Source organism: Triturus cristatus, chromosome 9 (assembly GCF_964204655.1).
Source record: "Triturus cristatus chromosome 9, aTriCri1.1, whole genome shotgun sequence".
NCBI classification, from domain to species: Eukaryota; Metazoa; Chordata; class Amphibia; order Caudata; family Salamandridae; genus Triturus; species Triturus cristatus.
Genome location: NC_140592.1, coordinates 460,379,352 through 460,403,356, shown reverse-complemented (window position 1 = coordinate 460,403,356; position 24,005 = coordinate 460,379,352). Strand labels below are relative to the sequence as shown.

Genomic DNA, 24,005 nt, shown 5'->3' with positions numbered 1-24,005 from the left:
TCAAAATCTTGGACGTAGCATACATCCAATTGAGTTGGAAAGTATGCAGTCTGTGATGCAAGGCCACTTACATCTTCATTCTGTTCTGACTATAAAAGTTTGTGATGGTAGTGGAGGTGTTGCCCTTAATGGTGTAAAGACATGTCCTACAAATACTGTAGTTGACAGTGTCGACAGTGAGGGTATCACCATCGACAATGTTGCTGATATTGACAGTATTGTTGTTGTCGAGGGATTCGCTATTGTTGTCGTCAAAGCAATCAGTATTAACTTTGGCTGTAAGGGAGAACTGCATGACGCTGCCGTCGACGGTCTCATCGATGCAGAAAATGGTGTTGTTGATGGTCTTTTAGTCGACAACGTCTTTTTTGTGGTCATCGGCAACAACGTTTTTTCCAAGTGTTTCTTCCTTTTACTGAATGGTTGGTCATCATTTGAGTGACTTTTTTGCACAGACAGTCTTCTTTTATGGACTATTTTAAAGCTGCAGGTTTAGTATGTGAGAACCTGGTTTCAAGCACAGTACCTAATGAATCCAGTTGAGCAAACTGTGCAAGTGTCCTTTTCTGAGCTGTCTTCATGGAAGTGCCTGGAGGGCACTTTCCGTGGAATTTTCCCCTGAAGAGATGGCATCCCCCTTAGAAAGGGGGCAATTCTCCTTCTCTAGTAGCTATGGTGCCAACCTCCTCTCTCTGTCCGTTAGGGTCGTAGAAGTGAAGGTTTTACAAATGTCACAATATGGAACCTTATGATCAGGATAAAGCAATAAATACACTGGGAAAGAGGATCATCAGTGTAAATGTTCTTTTGCCTACAAGATGAACAAGTTTTGAAGAGAAATTTTCTGTCATCCACGGTGACCGTTAGTGACAGCTGACTGAGGTATAGGGTCTGCCTTGCCCAGAAAACAGTACATTTCCCTAAATACAACGCACAGTACTGTGAGACTGAAGATAGGCCCGGATTAGTATGAGGGTAGTCCAGGAAAGTATCACTTTTGAGCGAAAGGTTAGAGCAAAGCTCTGCCTGGGAACTCCCTCACACATCACGTGAGATAGGAAGTGAGTTACGGTGGCCTCTAGAGAGTTGATGCTTCCACCTTATTAGCTGAAGTTAGGGTTGCTTCAATACTGAACAAACACTGTTGTTTCAGGCCTATGACCATATTTACACTGTCTGTTTAGTGCAATTTAAATTTACTGTGGCTTCCCAGCATGACCATGGGGAATGTTTCAAATGTGTGAATATATAAAAGACCCAATGTTGCAGAATTAAGATTGCTCCTATATTCCACATGTCTACACTAAATGCTGTGATGTGGTTGGAGTTTATGTATATTACTGTTATTTTCTACAGAAAAATGCAGTTAAAGATGGCCTGTCTCAGACCTTTGGAGGCATTACTAAACTGCTTAACACTGGGATGTCTATCTCCACAGTATATGTTCCATGGTCCCCACACTCAGGCTGGACTATTCTATCTGTATGATGCAAAAGGACTATTTTCCTTGTAAAAAGCTCCATATATAAAGCATGTATTGCGGGTTACACTGGGCCCCTCTGATGTGTGTCTTACTGAATCTTTATGTGGGATGATAAATTTCCATTTACCATAATTCTGGCTAATGTATTTGTGTAGTTATGGTGAACCATTTTATAGAGATTCTTGGAATGTGCATATATACGTCACTACCTACAGGAACAGCAACAAAACCCAATCAAACACCTTTTCTGTATCTGGTAGCAAAACTGTCATAGAATATCTTAGGGTTTGTGCTTGCTCATTAAGACACATGGTGGTATTCATGTAGATGGTGGTTATCTCTTTCGGGAACAGAGCTGTGTAGAAATCAAGAAGCAAGAGTACTCAGTTCTATTGCTAGCCTACTGTTCGGAGTTCTGGAATAGATTTTAATTTCAGCATTTTTTAGGGATATTGGTCAATAAGATAGTGTTCTGAGGGTATTTTGCTTGTTTTAATATAACTCTGATAACATAAGATGTCTTCAAGTTTTAAGCAGTTTCACTGTACCCCTACTTTCTTCGAACATTTTATGGAACAGAGATTCACTTCTTTTATTAGAGTTTTGTATAACTCAGCAGGTACTAAATCGGGTCATGAAGTTTTACCAGAAGGTAGGTTGTTTGTTGCCCTAATAACCTCTTTGTTTTTTAACATAGTCAAATAGGTTTGAGCATTTTAACAATAACTTTATTTTCTAAGTGATTTAAAAACAAATGATTGTCTTCTGCCTTTTTTTCCATGCCCATATGAAACAGAGGGTCCAAATGTTATTCAGATACAGAATGCTATAAATTATAGGTGAAAAATGTTAAAATGTCTCTTACCTCATCCTTTGCTTGGAAGAGAAATTCGTTGCCATCACTTGTCCTGTAAGAAATTGTGAGAGTAAAATTTTCAGTCAACATAGAGACTAAAACAATCAACGGACAAACAATAGCATTAGAATTACACAAGACCTCTATTCCCGACCACCTGAGAAGGCATTCCTCCTTATTCTCTTGCACAGTTCTGAAAAGATATATGGCAGTGGTGGCCACGACAGGTCCAGGTGGGTCATATCCATGCTAGATTTTTTGTATAACCAGTAATTATGCAAAAGAGGTCCAACTAGATGAACTGAATGTAAATGTATCTTATGGGATAGCCTGAAAATGTGGGTCCAGTGTTCTCGGACCTCCATTTACCACCACAAGCATTGTACAATATTACAACATATAAACACCTTACTCCTAATCTAGAGTATGATGTGGGATATTTAGCAAAAAGTGGTGGATGTCTCATCCACCATATTTAAATTGCATTGGTGTCAGTGCCACTCTAAATATGGCAGACAGGACCATCCACAATTATTCGCAGATGTCACGCTCTAAATAAGGTTTTTGTATCTAATACAAAAGTATGCATTTTCAAAGGCTGTCTTGGCAGCTATTGATTTAAACTTGTATTTTAAAATGTTCACTCATTCATGAGTTTGTGATAAATGTAATAAAATTCAACTAGACTGCTTGCAGAAAAGAAACAGTATGAGAAATCGGGTTGTTGGTTGAGGGTGGTTGAACCCCAACTCAAGAAACAGCCATAATCCTTGTCAGAGTGTAGTACAAAAAATCACTATATTAGCCTGTACTTAACCCTCTGGTAGCTTGGAATATAAGCAGTTAAGCTGAACTTGGAGGCAATGTGTAAAGTATTTATGTAGCACTTAAAGAGCAATAAAGAGAAAACACAACACAGGGAAAATCAATTTTAGTAAATGATTTGACACCAACACAACAAACATCCAATCAGAGGAACCGGATTTATGAATTTTTAAAGGTTAAATTGTGAAAAAGCACCTAAAAGATCAAAGCGACAACTGCAGATATATTTAGTCGCACAAGACCAGGGCAAATTTGAAAGTGATGGGCGACCATGATGGTGGGCTGTACAGATACACGAAGGGTATTCAGCATGGTCTCCCCTTACGTTTGGACTTAGAAGAATTTTTAGGGAAAAAATGTCTGAGAAGATAAAGTTCAGCTGGGCAAGGCATCCGTGTCCAGGGAGGAGACGTTGTTGTCGGGAAGCTGCTGGACGAAGTCACAATTAAGTTTTTTTATGTTCAGAATTAGCCCCTTTTTTGGAAGTTGAACATTCCAGCGGGATGAAGCTGCAAGCTGTAGCCGACGAGAGCTCCACAAGGATGAATATCACTTCTGCGAGGAGCTGCTGAACAGGATTTGCAGCTGCAGAAAAGAATATAGCAGGAGCTGCCGGTGTCAGGCCGACTGGCGATGCACCTTGGGCAGATGAGCGAGCAGGTAGGTTTTGGTCTCCTCCAGGTTCTCGGAGCACTTTCTGGGCAAATTTGTTTCTAAGTTTTGGGATTTGAGCTATCTGGGCTCCATCAGCACCACTCCGAGGGTCAAGGACTGTAGAGGCTCCCGGGTCCAGGTGCGGATTCAAAATGGTTGGATCTTTTTCTTTCCCTGAGACTCTTGATTAGGAGGTCAGCCTACTAGACATTGGAGTCACTTTTGAAGTTTTGGTTTTGAGCAGGTCTCAGGCAGCAGGAAAGCCCTATGAGGACACAGGGCAGGCTTCAGGTAGCTGAGAGTCCTTATGCAGGTCCAGAAGTGAAGAACTGAAGAGTGAGCCAGAGGGTCCTATTTGTATACCTGGTACTAGCTTTCAAGAGGAAGTAACTTTTGGAGTACCCCCATCATACCCCCCCCGTCTGTCTGTGGGCACAATAAGCTAGTGTGAAGTTATATGTGTGTGAGCTGAGGCATGGCAGGCTCCACCTACTTCCAACCTGCTTGGATGGTCCATCCTACCAACACCCCTTCCCTCTCCTATGTGGCTGTCTGGGAAGAATACATAAAGGCTCCTGCTAACTACACCTAGCATGTTGACTCAGGAAACAGGATGCAAGCACCTAAGGGTTCGGAGAAGAAAATGCCAACTTTTTAAATGAGGCCTTTTCAGAATTGCAACTTAAAATCCGACTTTAACATTAAACAGGAGCTTAAATTACAATTTCTTAGACACCAAACATGACATTGTTAACTGCTCCTAAACAAAAAGGTAACCCAGTGTTATCCTATGGGAGATGCAGGCATCACAGTAGTGAAAAGAGAATTTTAGTTTTTCACTATTAGGGTAAGTAAAACTTAAAAGTATATGTCCAACATTTTAAATATAATACACCTTGCCCTATGGGCTATTTAGGCCCTACCTTCGGGGTGACTTATATGTAATGAAGAGGAAGTTCTAGGCCTGGCAAGGGGTTTATTTTGCCAAGTCAAATTGGTCGTTTAAAACAGGCCTGGGACACGTTTTAAGGGACTACTTTAAGTTGGTAGCACAATAAGTGTCGCATGCCCACTTTACTAGGGACTTACAAGTAAATTAAATATGCCTATCAGGTATATGACAATGTGACCATATTTTACAGAGTGAACACAAGCACTTTTGCACTGGTTAGCAGTGGTAAAGTGCACAGAGTCCAAAAGCCAACAAACATATTCAGCAAATGTGGAGGAAAAAAGGCAAAATGTTTGTTGGAAGCTCCAAGGTTGGCAGATCTGACAAATAGGTTCTACAATACGCCACAAAAATACTATCAAGAGCATGGGCTAAAGAAGATTACTACTTGCCACTGACAGTGATTATATAAACCATCATGCTTCACTTACTATACAAAGCAGCTCTATTGCATGCTAAAGGCCAATAAATTGAGATAGAACGGCATGGCTGATGCAATTAGGAAACACTAACAATTAAGAAAACACGCTTTTCCCAAGATAGCAAGCGCGTGGTATTGTGATGTGGGATACCAGTATAAGAAAGCAAATGATCTGATCATTTTGGTTACTCACCCAGTCACTATTTGTTTAATGTCATAAACATATGAAAAGCACACAATGTGCACAAAACAATAACAGCACTTTCCTCCAAAATATTTGGGACAGAAGTTAGAATATTTATTTACTCAGTCATAGAATATTATGGCAAAAAGTAGTTTACATTTGTATGTGCCGATAATCCTACCAGTAACTTCTGGGAGACACAATATTAACTGACTTGACTTGATGTAACTAGAACCTGATTCAACTCCAGGTCTGAAAGTGTATACAAAATATAAATATGGAAAAGCTCTGATTGGGAGAGAAGCATGGTAGATACGGATGTTGGATACTAACAGCTTTTGAGCCTTTAAGAAGAAACTGAAACTCACTGGGTTCATGTAAGATAGGGGTACTATACTGGTAGCACTTGATGCAGAATAAAATGTTGACATCATGGGAATGTCAAACATTAAAGTACGATGAAACTAGCAATATTAATTAAAGGACACCTCTCTTTTATAGTAAAACAAACCCGGACTGATCAAGGGGGCAATTATATCGTCGTCACCAGCCACTTGTATGGGTAAGTCTTGATTCTAGAAAACTCCCCGCTTCCTTTTAGAGGTGATCACGAGACTCATCGCAGACCACCCTGTGGAACCCCTGATGTTAGCGGGTACTGGAATGGGGTGGTGGGCGATGTTCTTGACAGACTCCAGCAGGGGAGGGCCGATAAGTACCCGCTCCCTGCAGAGCCCTTTTCTGGAGGTTATGGCGTTGTCGGGACATCTGACATGGGTTCCATCATGGGATAAACATTTTATTCAGGGGCACATAACACGCTCTCCCATCTGGATAATTTCCTCCTCCCCAGGACAGAGATACATTAGGTGATTGATGCACAGATAGTACCTCGTACCTACGAGGCCGGAAGGTGCACTGGAGGGGTTGTCCCGCTCAAAAATTCGGTATATGGCCTCGTAAAACTCTCTAATCTGAGCGGGGTCGCTCTGGATCATGGAAATGGGGTGAGGCACAGCATCGGACCTGGCAAAGACTCCGCAGAACCGTGCCTGGAATGTCGATGTTCCCCACTCGTCTTGTCTATCCTAGACAGGCGAGGCAAAATCTGTCTAGACTTTTTCTTTTTGTGCTTCTTCCCCGAGTGTCCAGAGGACCTCATGTGCGGTGAAGAAGACTATGGGCTCCTGGAGCAATCTCATGAACTTCTCCTCGATAAGGAGTCACGCTATCTGGTGTCGACTGCCGGGCCCGCAAGCAGCTTTAGGGACCACTCCCTCAAAGCTTTAGGCGCCAAGGTCCGAGCATGACTTTGAGTAGCGGTTGTGCTCAAGACACCATAAGCACACAAGGTACGGGTTGGTAACCGACATGGAGCGGTGACAGGCAGCACATGTCTTGAACCCTACCTTTCTAGAGGACATTCGATCAACACACAAAAAAAAGTCTTCTACAAAATATCGAAAAAAGTCAGTCAAAAAGAGACAGAGGGGTAGCTCTCTTACGGATCAGCGCAAACCTGTGTGGAAGGAAAAGAACTGAAGTCTGCACGCCTGGGTGGCGCCTATATATGTGCCCATGATGTCACATCCTGCATCAATGATGCTGACGATGCCACGCAGAGCCGAATAGAGCCACCAGACGGTGCGCAGGGGTACTGCTCACGCAAACATTTCCGGATTCAGTCTGACACCTGGGAAATTGAAATGTAAGGAATCTGCAACTAGAAGTTGCTATCAGATGTGTATGTTAATGTGATGAATATAACTTATATATGGATCAAAAGCTTGATTAGTGTACATAACCTGTGCTACTGCATAAATATGTAGCAGCCGTTACTTCAGATATCAAATGTAAAACACTTGTTCATGGAAGGGTAAGGAAAAGTTTCATAACTCTAATCCTAGTTCTAAGGTGTGCACGCACATACACACACTTTCTTTCCCCATTGAAAAACACGCATAAAGGTTAGTTATGGTTCAGCAAACAGAAACCAGTAAAGCCCCTGAAACTCACCAGTTAAGGTATGCAACACACACACACTACAAAATAACTCACACCACCTGCCATGCTTTGCTCTTGGAAGACAGACTTTTTTCATAAGATGTCAGTAAACTGTTTTACTGAGCATGTGGGTGGCATAATGTAGACAGTTCTTTTTTTTTTTAAATGCCATGAATTTTGATTAACGAGTCGGACTTATTGCAAGCATTCCTACCTTCACCTATTATGGGTCGCTTGTGTTCTGGTTCAGGAAGGACCTGCCTTGGTAGTTTGGGCTCGACTGTTCCTCTTGAGCAGGGTCAAGACTGATTTGCATATAGCTGGGTCAAAACTGAGGTGGCATGGTGGACAAAAGAATAATGGGTTTGATGAATGCTACCCTGAGGGATTGCCAGTGGTTAGACTTATTGCAAGCATTCCTCCCATCACCTTTTGTGAATTTTATATAACGTTGTTTATGACCAAGAGCATGCTGAGATGTGGATTCTGTGATCACTGTGCCACAAGAACCAAGATACACCTGACTGAGGAGCCCCAATCAGGGTGAAACTGGTCTTGGGTTGCTTGTGTTCTAGTTCAGAAAGGGCTTGGACAAACAGTTGGGGCTATATTTACTGCAAGCAATCCTCCCATCACCTTTGTGTGTTTGATGGTTTTTTATGAAGCATTTCATTCACCTGCCAAGCACCTTTTTGGCACTGCGCAGGACCGTTAGCCTTATGCAGTCTGGGTTGGCTGCAAGGACTGGCCGAAGTGCTGCACCCAACTCTCGTTAGGTGGTCAAAGGCTAGGCTCTTTGCACAGTCTTCAGGGGGCACCCACTCTCCACTGCACAAGGTTTCTGCGATTGCTGGCTGGGACAGTGTGGGCAAACAGCTTGTTCATACTGCGTAGTGTCAGGGAACATGGGCTCCAATCACCATTTTAGGTATGTCAGGAAAGTATACCTCGAAGAAAAGTTAATTTCTGGCAGATACTCCAACTAACCACAGATTCTTCACCTTAGAATATCTCTCAGGTGCCAGGTAGGATCTAGAGACTTTATAAAAGTATCCTTATAGGTGGGGTTGTGTAGTTCCATTTTGGCTCCACACCACTCCACAAGAGACAGAGCGAAGATGTATATATGCACCACTCCTGTGCACTGATATCACTTTCTTATTTTCTCTGTTTCCGCACTCCCAGATGTGGAGCCATAAAATCATTGGCAAAAGTGAGCCAAATATTAACTTGAGACCTTTTATATGTTAAAAAGAGGCCACTCCATAGAATGGGGAGGTGGGAAAGCAGAGAGGAATCTGCGGCCAGAGAGAGTATCCCCGAGAATGAGTGTTACTGAACATAACTTGTTATTCTGAGGGATACTTCTAACTGCAGATTCCTCACTTTACAATACATACCAAAGGAGTACCTCCTCAAGCTGGAGGGTCTGTGGAGTGGACTCAGTTCAAAAACTCTTTCTCCTCACCTACAATAGATACCAAAGCAAGACCTCCTCAAAGTGGAGGGTCTGTGGAATGGACTCAGACCAAACTGTCTTGAGCGACCTACATGTCCTTCCCATCGGACCAGGCTGTCAAAGCAGTAGTGGTTTGAGAATGTATACACGAAAGCACAAGTTGCAGCCTGACAAATATCAAGAACAGATGCACCGCCATGCAGTGGTAGCAGTATAGCCTTGGTGGTTTGGGCTCTCAGATCTTCCAGGGCCTGTATCATGACCAGAGCACAGCAGCCATTATCGCAGAGGGCTTTCCCATTGACAAGGTCATCTTCAGCATAGCCTTCCTTTTCTTTGCTTCAGGTAACCACACAATAAGCTGATTGCCCATTCAATGATCTTTGGCTTGATCTATGTAAAAGCTTGGAGCCCTTTTGAAGTCCAATCGATGTAGCCTCTCTTCCTCTTTTGAGGAATGAGTGGGAGTAATGAAAATGGTGGTGTATGGTGATTGCAATGAAAGTCCTTTTAAGTATGCAACGAGCAGACATATTGGCAATGAGGAACACAGTCTACAAAGTCATTAAACGGCGCGAGAAGCTGTGCATTGACTTGAAGGTTGTACACTTGAGAAATTTCAAGATTAAGTTAAGATCCCACTGTGGCATCACAAACCATGTGGGAAGAAACAAGTCAAACCTGTAAAGAACCTCATCACAACAGGTGATATGAACAAGGATGGTTGGTCCGGCAAACATACAAAAGCTGAAAGGGCGAACAAATAACCCTTTATAGTGCCCAGAGCTTGCTGGACTAAAGCCAAAAGAAATAACAGTCCATCCAAAGGCTTCACCTGTAGGGGGCAGGGCGGTATGTATGTCTGACATCACACCTGGTCACAAATTAATATGGCCTAAGTGGATTTTGAGGAGGAGCGTCTGGCAGCAAGAAGAATAGTCATTACTTCAGTCAGCAATTCGAAGATGTAGATTGTGTAGATTTGGATGGAGGACCCTGAGTTGTTCCTGAGACATGTAGCCCTTTCTAAGCGGCAGCCTGATTGGAGGACAGATGCTCATGCTCAGGTCTTGCAGGTATCACACTCTCCTTTTCCACCAGGATGAGTTCGGCCCTGTCATTCTCCGTTTTCTTCAGAACTCAGGGCAGCAAAGGAAGCTGTGGGAAGGCACACAGAGTCCCTTATTCCATTCCAGCCTTGTGAATGCACTTGTGGTAACTCCAATGCACAAAAATGGGGACACTGCATGTTTTCGATGGTGGCAAAAAGATCTAGCCAGGTGTCTTCCCACAGGTGGAAGTCACTCAACACCACTATTGGATGTAAGCACAACTCATGATGGACAGATGACTTCTCCTTAGTTCGTTTGCCCTGGCATTAGGAGCATCACAAGGTGACTGGTGACCCAGAATACATCCTGGTGCTCCCATCAACTCAAGAGACGCAAGGCCTTCTGACAAAGGACCCAGGACCCCATTTCGTTATACTTGTTGTAATACCACATGGCGCTGTTATTGTTTATGAGAACCTGCAGCAGTCTCTTCTTGAGGACTGGAGGAAAGCCTTCAGAACTAGATGAATGGCCACAGATCCAGAAAAATTATGCGGAGTGGGCTCTTCACTGGAGATCAGAGTCCTCTGTAGATCTTGAGCTGCCGCATCCCAGATCTGAACGGTGTCAGCAAGGCAGCCTTGATGCTGGGTCCAAGTTTCATTTTAGAGCCCCCATATGCCACCTAGCAGAGTTGCCCAAGAGGCTAAATGAGGCTAAGAGGCCCAGAAGTCTCAGAAAAACTCTCACCTGGATACAGGAAAGTAACTGAAATGTCAAGATCATAGCCGAATGTCCTGGACTCGCTGCTGTGGAGAGAAAGCCCTGAACGTATGCAGGATTGCTCCAATGAATGGAAGCCTCTGAGAGGGAATAAGGTGAGACTTTGGCTAGTTTGTGGTGAACCCCAACAATGTCAGGAACTCCTCTGTCATCCGGAGTTGGCCCATGATTGGCTGCAGTACACCCGTCTTCAACAGCCAGTCTTTGAGTTACAGGGCTACAGTGATTACCAACCTTCAAAGATGGGCAGTGACCACCATCATCACTTTCGTGAGCATCCGAGTGGTGCTGGTGAGGCTGATGAGGAACATGGTAAACTGAAAAAGCTCCTGGCACATCTTGAACCGAAGGCCACGCCTGATGGAGATATATGAAAATGCATGTCCTGCAAGTCCAAGGACACCATCCAGTTGCATGGGTCCAAAGCAGTGAGAATGTGCACTAATACAAGCTTACTGAATCTGTCTTTCCATAGGATGCCATTGATAGGACGGAGATCCAAATTAGACCTGAGAGTCCCATCCTTTTTTGGAATGATGAAATGTAGGGAGTATTAGCTACCGCCCTTCTCTGCTGCAATTTGTTGCAGCAACAGGTGTACGTGCTTAGGATGAAAAGGTGCTCCTCTGAAATCCGTTCTGCAAAGGCAGAGATATTGGGTGTGGAGGAAGGAAAAAGTAATGCATAGATGTTTTGAATAATTTGCAAGACCCATCTTTCAGATGTGATTGATTGGAAACCCGGTAGGAAATGTTGGGCTCTGCCTCGAACTGGGTGCTCACGAGCCGCTGCGGGAAAATTAAAAGGAATTGTTGTTTGGTGCAGCAGAGGAGGAGGAGTTGGAAAGCTAGTGCCCCTGCTGATTCACACATGGCCACACAGTTCTGGGTTGCCTGCAGCATCACTGGTTGTGAAGGCTGTATTGGTCTATAAACCAACCACCTGGAGTCGCCTCTACATTTAAGAAAGTGGTGCAGAAATTGTTTTGTATGAGCCAACAGCCCAAAGGACACACAGTAGCTCTTCTATCTCTGAAGTGTTCCAAAGTGGAGTCTAGCTTTTCACTGAAGAGGCAAGACCCATCAAACGGCATGTCCTTGGAGAAGCCTGCACATCGCTGGCCTCTCTAGGGGACCTCATCCATGTATTCCGACGAAGGCCACACTGAATCCAACCCCTGCCAAAGCAATCTGTGATATCCAAACCTGTGTGGATCACATATGTGGCTGCAGCTTGTCCATCATGCATTGTCTACGGCAAAGAGACCTTTAGATCTTCTTGGACTGCCTGCAAGATCTTGCTGGCCATGTTCAATAGGGCATGGGTGCAACGACCCAACAAGCAGATGCATTTACAGACTGAAAAGAAAACATGCTCTTTCAAAAGATGTGAGTCCTCATAAAATTAAATTCTCTATTAAGAGGAGTGGTACAGAATAAATAATGAATCACGTTACTGGTCAAGGCCTGCACAATAGGAGTTTCTGGAGTGGAATGCTTGGTGACAAAATCCAGGTCACCGGGTGTGGGTTTATGACGTTTAACTTCCTGCCTGATCACAGGCGGGCAAGAACATGGTTTTGACCCAGTATCCATCAGAATATCTGTATGAACATCACTGAAAAGAAGGAAGGTCTCAGATGTACGGGTGCAGGGGGATGAATTTCCATCAACATTATTCTCAAACTAGAGCAGCTGTAGTGGTAGCACCTCGGCTGCCATCTGAACCACCACTGCCAAGGAAGTACTCTCCTCTGTTGGTGGCCATTGTGGGGAGTCAAACTCTGTCTCAGGAGAGGTGTCAAGCCCATTATCATTTTGTAAACCAAGGTATAAGGCATAATCAGTGTAATGTGAAGTAACAACACCATCTCCCTCACCATCATCAACATCCTACCATGCACTCAGCACTGGCTAAAGCTCAGAATCAGAACAAAAAGATAATGGACCATCTATTAATAGTTGTGGTGTGTAGAGGCGCAGGATTAGAGCTAGGCTGCATGACACCGATTTGGGAGTCTGTATTGAAGTCAGCACAGGACAGATAGCAGGTCTCAAGGAGACAGCTGGCGCCAGGATAGCACCCGCCAACAATAACCAGGCTGGAGGCCCCTGTGGTTCTTGGGGTGCAAAGGTGCACCAGAGGGAGTCAGAATCACTTTGAATAATTGCAGCATCACCGCTTTGAAGGCCTCGATCTGCTGTGGGTCAACAATAGCCCAATAAACTCAAGACGTGTGGTGATCAGCTGAGGAATCGGCTAAATGAACGACAAATTCGATGGTGTGCAATTTGCATCTTGATGCACTTGCGCCTTCTCCATAGTGCCAGAAAGGCAAAATGAGGTTGAATCATGCTCTGCTTTTTTACGCTTGCATTTGGAATTTACCAGTGGGGTGATGCCAACATGAATCCACATGATACCCTCTAGTGGCACGCAGGAACGCTGCTGTGAAAAAAATCTCTGCATCCAGTCTAGCACCTAGGGGATATTCTAAGGTGAGAAACCGTCAGTCAGAAGTTATCCATCTGAAATAGACCCTGGACCTTACACCAAGGGCAATCTTTGGGTATTTGTTTGGGAAGAGGGGGTGAATTATGGTATAAGGCCTGGGGTTAAGGGTATGCTCACATTGCCCACTTACATAGCCTTTTAAATTTGTTTTGGGACCGTGCCATGAATGCCAGCTGAAAGAGAAGATTTTCTCTTGTGGTCCGTGAATCAGAGGGGTTTGGATCAGCAGACTGTTCTATGGGTCCGTGAGCCAAAAAATAGAGGACTGGAGCAAAGGCTCCCATGCCAAATTAAAGCTTTTCATAAACGTCAATCCCAGGAAACAAAAGTGGATTTATACCAAACCAACAAAACCACACTTTCCGAGTATGGTTCTATTTTCATGTCAAGTTTGGTGTAAATCTGTTCAGCAATTTTGGCTGTAGGTGTGAGTAACATTTCATTTTTCCACTGGGAGCTCAAATAGGGAAACACATCTTTTTTGCCACTGCCTTAACGATTTTCCCCTTGCACGGTACAGTATGTGTATGTGTGTGTATATATTCACTGAAAAAAACAAAGTTTAAAGTGATGTTACAGTTAGGTGAAAATGTCAGTTAAAATATAACAACAAAAAAAACCACTGAAATTCACCAGTTAACTGAAGTAACTAAGGGCCTGATTATGAGTGTGGTGGTTTTCCGACCGACAGACTCGCGTCGGAGCAGCAGTGGCGGTACACCGACCGTCGTATTACAACTTCTAAAGTCACTGCGGCGGCGGACCGTCGGCTGCGCCAGGGAAGATAATAAGTTACTTACCTGTAACTGTGGTTATCCAGTATTGGTATCTTTCATAGATTCACTTGCTTGAATAATTCCCCGTTGTCGAGATGGGAGTCCCACAGTAAAATAATAAAGCAGTGTTTAATGAATTTCATAGGCTATCATGGCCATGAACCATCTTACAGTACCATATCTATGTCCTTTTTAAAAAAAGGACCTAATGTTGGAACACAGCCAATCAGCTGTCAGCACCCTTTAGAACACTCCCAGCAGAGGCATATTCCCTCTGATTTTCTAAGCACAAATCGGAAGTAAGAATCCCATAAACTAAAGAGAACTCCCACTACAAAGGAGGACGGTGGGTTGCATGTGAATCTATGAAAGATACCAATACTGGATAAACACAGTTACAGGTAAGTAACTTATTTTCTAATCCAATATTGGGGAATCTTTCATAGATTCACATGCTTGAATCAGAAGAGCAAGTAGTACCCAAAATTTGTACTGTTGTTAGCAAAAGGAGGAAGACATGCTTCACTACCCCCACAAAGGTATACCAATACAACAGTGACATTTGTAAGCAAACTCTTTCAATTCTAGACATTTTTTTTAAATTTGTCCCCAACAAACCTGAAGCCTCAACATACTGTTATAATCAGGATGCATCCAACTTGGTGATTAGAAAGAACAAACAATAAAAACAATTAAAGTCACTATTTGCTTTCTAAAGTTATCACAAAATTGAACATTAGCAAAAGATAAAACGTGAAGTTATGCCACTTTTATGAAAATACAACTTAGGCCTGGGCAGTAAATTCCGTTCCACTCGCGGAATTTGCAGAATTTGGCAATTCCGCGTTCTCCGCAGAATTGCCAAAAATTCCACGATCCGCGGCTTCGCGGAATGTTTGGTTTGTTTGCACTTTCAAAATGCGTGTTCGCGAGATATTTCTCCCCGAGCACGCAAACAGCGTTCGTGAACAGGAAAAAAGCACCGCGAACGGACAGAACAAGCAATTACGCATGTTCGCGAACCTTTTGCGTGCTCGCGGAGATTTTTTACCGTTTCGCGGAGCTTTGCGTAGTGGGACTACGCAATTTCCGTCCACCCCAAATAAAACTCCTCTTTTACCAGAAAAAAGGGGGCCACCTTAATTGAAGAGATGATGTAGCACCGCTTGGCCCACAGCTGCATCTTCATGTTGCGTAGATTGCAGACAGTAGTGCTGCGTAAAGGTGTGGACACTTTTCCATGTCACAGCACGGCAAATCTTTTCTAGTGTTACTCCAGCGAACAGCCCTGCCAATGTAGACACTGCCCTAACTGAGTGTGCTTTAGTCTTTCTTGCCAAGGGCTTGTTAGCCGTGTAATGGCAGAATTGTATTGCCGAGGAGACCCATAGCGACAGTAGCTTTAGTTACTGCTGTTCTCTCTCTGCCCTGTCCAAAAAGCCATCAGTTGCTGATAAGTCCTTCTCACGTCTTTTGTCTTATGCAGGTAGAATTTTAAACATCTTTTCACATCCAGCGTGTGCAACACTTCCTCTGCCAGACTAGATGGATTTGGCTTGTTAAGGTGGAATTGCATTGGGACTTTTGGAATAAAAGACAGGTTTGTTCGCAGAGTAACATCGTAATCAGCAAAATGCAGAAATGGTTCCTTAACAGTAAAAGCTTGGATTTCTCTAACCCTCCTCGGAGAAGTGAGAGTCAGTAGGAGGGCTACCTTCCAGGTGTGAAAATTAAGCTCTACTGTGTGAATTGGTTCAAAGGGCTGTCTCATTAATTGTGTGAGGATCAAATTGAGCTTCCATTCCGGAGGGGGTGCACTCACCTGGGGAAAGGCGCAGAAGAGGCCCTTCATGAATTGCTTTACCAGACTAGAAGCACAGAGAACTTGACGAGATCTTCTGAAACGGGAATTTGCAGCAAAGTGAACCCTCACCGAAGAGAACGTGAGACCTGACTTTGCCAACAAGAGGAGATATGGCAAAATCCGTTCAGGAGGTGCCTGAAGCGGGTGCAAGTTATTTCGTTGGCACCAAAAGCAAAACCTCTTTTATTTAAGCCGGTACATCTTGTTAGTGCTGTCAGCTCTGGATTTTGCAATAATCTCTCTGCATTCTTGTGAGATATCCAAATCCTTGAACTTCAGGAACTCCGTAGCCATGCGTGCAAATGAACAGACTTCGGGTCTGGGAGACAAGTCTATACCCTGTCTCTGGTCAGCAGAGATGGAGATGGTTGTAGGCGTATGGACCTCAATTCCGACATCAAGAGAGGCTCTGGAAACTAGTACTGCCTGGGCCATTGTGGCGCTATTAGGATCAAACAACAGCCCCCAGTCTTCACCTTGGTCAGTACCCTGGGAATCAATGGGATGGTGGGGAACAGAGTAAGCATATATCCCGGACCATCGCATTAAAAGGGCATTCCCCCTTGACTCTGGCAGAGGGTACCTGCTGGCATAGTACTGTCATTTGGCGTTCTCTCTTTGTTTCGAAGAGGTCTAAACCTGACTTTCCCCATCTCTGGAACACCTTGTCGAGCTGGAACTGTTCCAACTCCCTTCATGACAACTGGACTGCGTTCTGCTTAAAATATCCGACAGTGTATTGTGCAGGCCTCGGACATGCTCGGCTCTGAGCCAGATCCTGTGCTGTGTCGTCCAATCCCATAGCTCCTGCGCTTCCTTCGATAGCGTGATGGATTTGGTTCCTCCTTGCTTATTGACGTAGTACTTGCTGGTGGTACTGTCCGTGCACACCAGCACTGAGGAACCTGCTATCCTCGGCAAGAACGTCTGGAGGGATAGGAAAATGGCTCTGAGATCTAGCCTGTTGATGTGTTGATGTTTCTGCGCAGAGGACTACTTGCTGTGTATCTGCAACGTTTGCAGATGGCCTCCCCAACCATCTATCAAGGCGTACATTGTCAGTATGAAGTCTGGGATAGTTTTGAGGAAAGTCAGGCCCTTTAGGAGATTTGGTGTGTGAGACCACCATTGCAGTGTCTCTACAATGCGTGCTGTGATCTATATTATATCCTCGAAGGATCCTGAGGTTTGAAACTTTTGCTTCTGTAGTTCCTCTTGAAGAGGCCTCATTCTCAGCCTGGCCAGAGGCACTAGATCTATTGCTGAAGAGCATCTTCCCAGCTGCGATTTGTATGTTAGTACAGAATCAGACTTTTTTCTTGATGATGTTGCTCGCCAGTCTTTGTGATCGAAGATGCCTTTCCTGTGATAGGAAGGCCTTGCACTGGATGATATCTATGGTCGCCCCCAGAAAGGATATGACTTGTTTGGGGAAGAATAGAGATTTTTCTTTGTTTACAGTGAGTCCTAGAGTCTGGAACAACTGAAGGCAGGTGTTTCAGCTTGACTGGCTTTTTGTGCTGTTGGAACTTTGAACAGCCAGTCGTCCAGATATGGAAATACCTGGAGTCCTTGAGATCGCAGGGCTGCTGCTACAGGTGCTAGCACTTGGTAAAGATCCGTGGCACCGACTTGAGACCGAAACGGAAGTCCCTTTATATTGGTAGTGGTTACCAGTTACTATGAATCTTAAGAATTTCCGATGTTTCGGATGGATAGGGATATGAAAATATGCGTCTTCCATGTCGAGCGAGGTCATGAAGTCTCCTTTGTTGAGACGGCGTAGAATCTCGGAGAGTGTTACCATCCTGAACGTTTTCTTCTTGAGAAACTTGTTGAGATTCCTGAAGTCCAGTATTGGTCTCCATTCCCCCGATTTCTTATTTATTGAGAAAAAATGAGAATAGAAACCATCTCCCCCTTGCGCCATAGGGACCTCTTCTATTGCTCCCTTGGCGAGCATGACCAAAACTTCTTTGTGTAGTAAGTGAAGACGAGGAGGGGGGGGGGGGGGGCTGCTTTGGGAGAAGTATTTGGCGGGTGCAGAGTGAATTCTAGAGTGTGACCAAAGGTGATAAGGTCTAACAACCAGAGATCTGTTGTTATCTTGCGCCACTGGTGTATGTAGTTGGAAATCTTCGCACCCAAAGGCTGGGAGTAGAGGGAAGCTGGTACCCAGACGTGATCATTGCCTCCTGTTAGAGTACCAACCTTGCAAAGGCATTCGTTTGCAGCCTCCCTGGCGAGAGAATCCAGCTGCAGATGACTGACGATAGGCTGAAGGGTTGTAACTCTGGCGGTACTGGGGTTGGTAAGGCTGATATTGTTGGGGTCTCTGGTAACCCCCTTTGTAGGAGGTGAAGTCACGTCCTCTAGCCCCTCTGAATGGTACTTTACTAATCTGAAACGTACCCAGCAATTTTGAAGTATCCGTATCAGTCTTGATCCCCAACAGTGCTTCATCGATATGCTTTCCAAAGAGGGAATCACCATCGAAACCTTTGTCTGCAACTCCAGCCTAAACGTGGTTGCCTTTAGCCATTCTCGTCTTCTGAGCACGGCAGCTTCCCCCAGTTGCCTGAAGCCTGTATTGGCTACATCAAGGGTGCAGCCAATCGTTTCCGAACTGGCACGTTCCCCTTCTAAGAGTATTTTTCTTGCTTCCTGCCATTCTGTTCTCTGGTAAAAGGTCTACGAACACTGCCATATCTGACTACATCTGGCGGTAATAGCGGCCAATGCATTTGCTGCCCTGATGTAACTGCGGCCATTGAAGACAAACGTTTTCCAAGAATGTCCATTCTGCGCCCTTCCCTATCAGATGGAGTAGTGATTGGGGTAGCAGGATTCTTTGATCGTCTTTGTGCCACTTGGGAGATGACCGAGTCCGACTTGGGGTGTCCAATGAGGTAAGATGGAGTACTCTCAGGAGCCTTATACATTTTCTCAATATAAGGAAGCACCTGTGATATTGTTGCTGGTGTCTTCATCATTTTGATGCCTTCCTGCCATATATAATCGATAATTGGTATGGAACGTATCGATTTTCTGGTGTACTCTTCAAAATCATATAAGAAACATTCAGTCTGCTTGACCGTCATAGGTAAATGAAATTGGTTAACTGCCCTCTCTGTTAAATTATGGAATCCTCCAATATCGTCAGGAGGAGAGTCTGATGGTAGGTGCGAAGGAGGGGAGGGTGTTGGTATGACATAATCCTCCCAAGGGTCCGGTGCAGAGATTGGATCCGGCAACTCACCCTCCTCTCTCTCGTCATACGAAGAAGACATATCTCCTACTCCAGGGTGTGCTGGCACAGGGTGAGGAACAATCACAGGTGGGTTGGCGGCTGAACAACAATTGAAATTGGTGGCTCGGGCTGAGATGAACAAGTTACTTACCTTCGGTAACACTTTTTCTGGTGGATACAGTATCTGCCTGTGGATTCCTCACCTTGTGAATATCCCCTGCGCCAGCATTCCACTGAACTTTTCTTTCCCAGCACTCCACGTCGACGCGGGCGACGTCACAATGCATCGGCTCCGCAAGCGACTCCGTACGACGTCATCGGAGCCATAAGAAACCCACGTCCGCGTGATGACGTCAGTTCCACCCATTTTTTCCGTGCCTTCAAGGCGAACAGGTGAACCAACGACAACTCCAAGTATACACTGTATACAGAATACCAATACATATACATAGCATACAAATAAAAGGAATGCTAAACAAACAAGCATTTCCTACCAATGTACAAGAAAGTATCAAAACATCCCAACAAGACCTCTTTCATGGTACACAAAGGTGGACAACGGGGAGGCGGGTGGGTCAGTGAGGAATCCACAGGCAGATTCTGTATCCACCAGAAAAAGCGTTACCGAAGGTAAGTAACTTGTTCTTCTGATGGATACATCTGCCAGTGGATTCCTCACCTTGTGAATAGATTCCCACAGCAGTCCCCACTCCCGGAGGAGGGTGTCCACCTTTCCTATACCAGAAAGTCTTGCAAGACAGAGCGCGCGAAGTGGCCCTCCCTCCTCATCTCCGAATCCAAGCAATAATGCTTTGCGAAGGTATGAAGGGAGGCCCAAGTCGCGGCTTTACAAATGTCTGCCACAGGAACACCCCGGGCCAAAGCAGATGTAGATGACTTAGCTCTAGTTGAATGAGCTCTAATACCCTCAGGAGGGGTCTTACCAGCCAGGGCGTAGCAGATCTTGATGGCAAGGATAATCCATCTCGACAACGTGGGCTTGTGCACCGCTCTTCCTTTGGAATGTCCAACATAACCCACGAAGAGCTGATCGTCCAGACGAAAGTCCTTCGTTCTGTCCAAGTAAAAGCTTACAACTCTCTTTGGGTCCAAGCGATGAAGCCTTTCCTCCTCTTCGGAAGGATGAGGAGGTGGATAGAAAACAGGGAGAGTAATGGACTGCCCCAAATGAAACGGAGTGACAACTTTTGGCAGGAAAGCAGCCCTGGTCCTGAGAACCATCCGTTCAGCATGCAAGGTTAAAAACGGGGGTTTAGAACTAAGAGCTTGAAGCTCACTCACCCTCCTTGCCGAGGTTATGGCTACAAGAAAAACCACCTTAAAGGACAACAGCCTCAAAGGACAACTATGTAGAGGCTCAAAAGGGGAACCCATCAGAAAGGTTAAAACAAGATTAAGGTCCCACTGAGGCATTACAAATGCAGTGGGAGGAAACATGTTTGTAAGGCCCTTGATAAACCTTAGAACAACCGGAGATTTAAAAAAGTGACGGTTGATCAGGAAGGCATAGAAAAGCCGATAAGGCCGAAAGATAGCCCTTGACCGTGGCCACAGCACAGCCCTGCTGAGCCAAGGAAAGAGCAAACTGGAGCACATCAGAAAGATGGGCTTTTAAAGAGTCAATGGACCTCTCTCCACACCATTTAACAAACTTAGGCCACCTGTAGGAGTAAATGGACTTGGTGGAGTGTCGCCTGGCCGATAAAATAACGTCCACCACATCCGGCGAGAGAGAATGAACTCAGGTTGCCCCGTTCAATCTCCAGGCATGAAGGTGTAAGCTCTGGAGGTGGGGGTGTAGAACCTGCCCCTCCGACTGCGAGAGGAGGTCTGCCCTCAGAGGGAGACGGAGCGGAGGGCACGAGGAGAGGTGGAGAAGATCTGTGTACCACACTCTTCTTGGCCAATCCGGGGCGACCAATATGGCTTGGGCCCGGTCTTGGTGAATCTTCCTCAGAACCCGAGGAATCAAGGGTATGGGAGGAAACGCGTAAAGGAGTTGAGATCCCCAATTCAACTGAAACGCGTCCCCCAACGCCCCCTGCATCGGAAACTGGAGACTGCAGAATGACGGGCAGTGCGCGTTCTAGCGGGTGGCAAACAGATCCACCCGAGGTGTCCCCCACGCCCGAAAGACGAGACGAACCACCTCCGGATGGAGCCTCCACTCGTGGTCGGCGGAGAACTGCCGACTGAGACCGTCCGCACGCACGTTCAACACCCCGGCCAGATGATTTGCCATCAGACAAATCCGATGGTCCTGAACCCAGGACCATAGTCGTAAGGCCTCTCTGCATAGACAAAGAGACCCCACACCTCCCTGCTTGTTGACATACCACATCGCGGTCGTGTTGTCTGTCAGGACTTGAATCGACTGACCGCGAAGGGAAGGGAGGAAGGCCTTGAGCGCCAAACGAATCGCCCGCAATTCCAAAAGGTTGATGTGAAGCAACCTCTCCTCTGGAGACCAACGTCCTTTGATCTCCAGATCCCCCAGATGCGCACCCCACCCTAAAGTGGATGCATCTGTTATCACTGTGGCCACCGATGGAGGTAGATGGAAGGGCTTTCCTTGAGACAGATTGCCCTCCACGCTCCACCAAGACAGATCCGCTGCAGCTTCTCCGGAGATCTTGATCGACTCCCCGAGATCCCCGTGGTGCTGATACCACTGCTTGCGGAGACACCACTGGAGCGCCCTCATGTGCCAGCGTGCGTGGTTGACCAACAGAATGCAGGAGGCAAACAGACCGAGCAGGCGAAGGACCTTCAGAACTGGAACAACCGCTCCACTGTGGAATAAATGTACATGAATTTTATATAGCGCAAATCACCAAGCGGTCTCTAAGCGCTTGCTTAGGGAACCCGTCCTGGTATTCCCCTGTGAGATAACCCAGCAGGGCATCCGCAAGGTGAAAGCCAGGCATCCCGCCACGAGGGGCCGTTGTGGAGATTAAGCAAGCTATTGCCCAGAGTCGCAGAGTGTGAACCCATGAATCGAGTATGCACTGGAGCGAGAATTATCGAGTCCATGGACATTTTATGGACTCAAGACCCAGCCGAGGCGGGAATTGAACCCTGGTCCCGGGCTGACCTCTGCTTCCAGGTCTGCCTCCTCTAACCAGTGAGCCACACTTCTCCACATAAAGGGACCTGAATGTCGAGAATCCTTTGAGGAGGAGGGAATGCTCGACACACAGTAGTGTCCAGTACTGCCCCTATAAACAGGTTGCGTTGAGAGGGCACCAGGTGAGATTTGGGCACATTGATTGAAAAACCCAAGTCGAATAACAGCTGAGATGTCACCTGCAGATGACGCTGCACTATCTCTGGGGACTCTGCCTTCAGAAGCCAGTCGTCCAGGTAAGGGAAAACCGGGATCCCTGACCTCCTGAGATGAGCAGCCACCACTGCCATCACCTTTGTGAAGACTCGAGGTGCGGTAGTAAGACCAAACGGGAGGACCGCAAATTGGTAGAGTTGCGACCCAACCGTAAAACTGAGATACTTCCTGTGCGACTTCAGGATTGGGACATGAAAGTACGCATCCTGTAAGTCTCCTTGCTGCAACGCTTGAAGAACCTGCGCAAGGGTCAGCATCTTGAATTTCTCCTGTCTCAGGTAAAAATTCAATATTCTGAGGTCCAGAATCGGACGCAATCTGCCGTCATTTTTGGGAATCAGAAAATACCGGGAGTAGCATCCCTGACCCCTTTCCTGCTCCGGAACCACCTCTATTGCATCCTTCTGAAGCAAGGCTAGAACTTCTTTCTGCAGGAGAAGCAGATGGTCTTCCGAGCAATAACCTTGGCAAGGAGGGTAAGGGGGAGGAAACTCCCGAAAGGGAAGAGCGTACCCAGTCTCTACGAGGTTCAAAACCCAAAGGTCGTTTGTAACAGATTTCCAACCCCGTAGAAAGTAGGACATCCTACCCCCCACAGGTCTTACGTGATCCGGGATGGGGGATCTAGGGCTGCTTCCCTGAAGCCTCATTTGGAGCAGAGGAGGAGGAGGAAGAAGAGGGGTTGCGACCAGAACCTCTCCGACCCCTTTGCTTCCCTCTATAGGACCTATAGAGGGGATTCTGCTGCTGTTGTTGCTGCTGCTGTTGGGGCTGTCGGAAGGAGCGAAAGGACGATCTTCCGAATCCCCTAGACTTTCGAAAAGCTGTACCCCTAGCAGGAGCCTGCAGACCCAAGGACTTTGCCGTCAATCTGCTGTCCCTAAATCGTTGAAGGGCAGAGTCTGCTTTCTCCCCAAACAGTTTCTGTCCGTCGAATGGCAGATCAACCAACGTGGCCTGAACATCTGCTGAGAATCCAGAGGAACGGAGCCAAGCCTGCTTCCTTGCGGCTATAGACGACCCCATAATTCTCGCCACCGAGTCCGCCGTATCCAGCCCAGACTGGATCACCTGCCTGGCAGCCGCCTGAGTGTCCGCAACAACTTCCAAGAAGGACGACTTATCCCCCTCAGGCAACTTAGGGGCCAAAGATTTGATAAGAGTCCATCAAGGCATGAACATAATGCCCCAGCAAGCATGTGGCATTAGATGATTTCAGCGCCATACTTCCTGAGGAGAAGGTCTTCTTGGCCGCCTGATCAACTTTCTTTGACTCCCTATCAGCCGGAGACTGTGGGAAAGCACCCGAAGCATGTTTAGAACATGAAGCCTGCACAACTAGGCTCTCCGGAGATGGATGCGTGGACAAAAAATCCGGATCTCCTGGTGCAACTCTGTACCTCCTTGCCACCTGTCTGCAAACCGCCGGAGCTGAAAGAGGTTTCCTCCACACCTCCAACACTGGTTCCAAGATGGCCTCATTGAAAGGCAACAAAGGCTCTGAAGCCGACGTCGGAGAGTGCAACACCTCCGTAAGCAGGTTAGACTTGTACTCCACAGAGGG

General features: G+C 45.9%; 1 protein-coding gene across 2 annotated transcripts in view; it reads right to left on the bottom strand.

The window, feature by feature from the left end:
• Positions 1-24,005, bottom strand: part of SPTBN4 (spectrin beta, non-erythrocytic 4) — a 1,597,753-nt gene that overhangs the window by 55,711 nt on the left and 1,518,037 nt on the right. For both annotated transcript variants that reach the window (XM_085625377.1, XM_085625378.1), the window contains one exon: positions 2,349-2,391. In XM_085625377.1, coding sequence (XP_085481503.1) covers positions 2,349-2,391 — 43 coding nt within the window. The remainder of the gene's footprint in view (positions 1-2,348; positions 2,392-24,005) is intronic.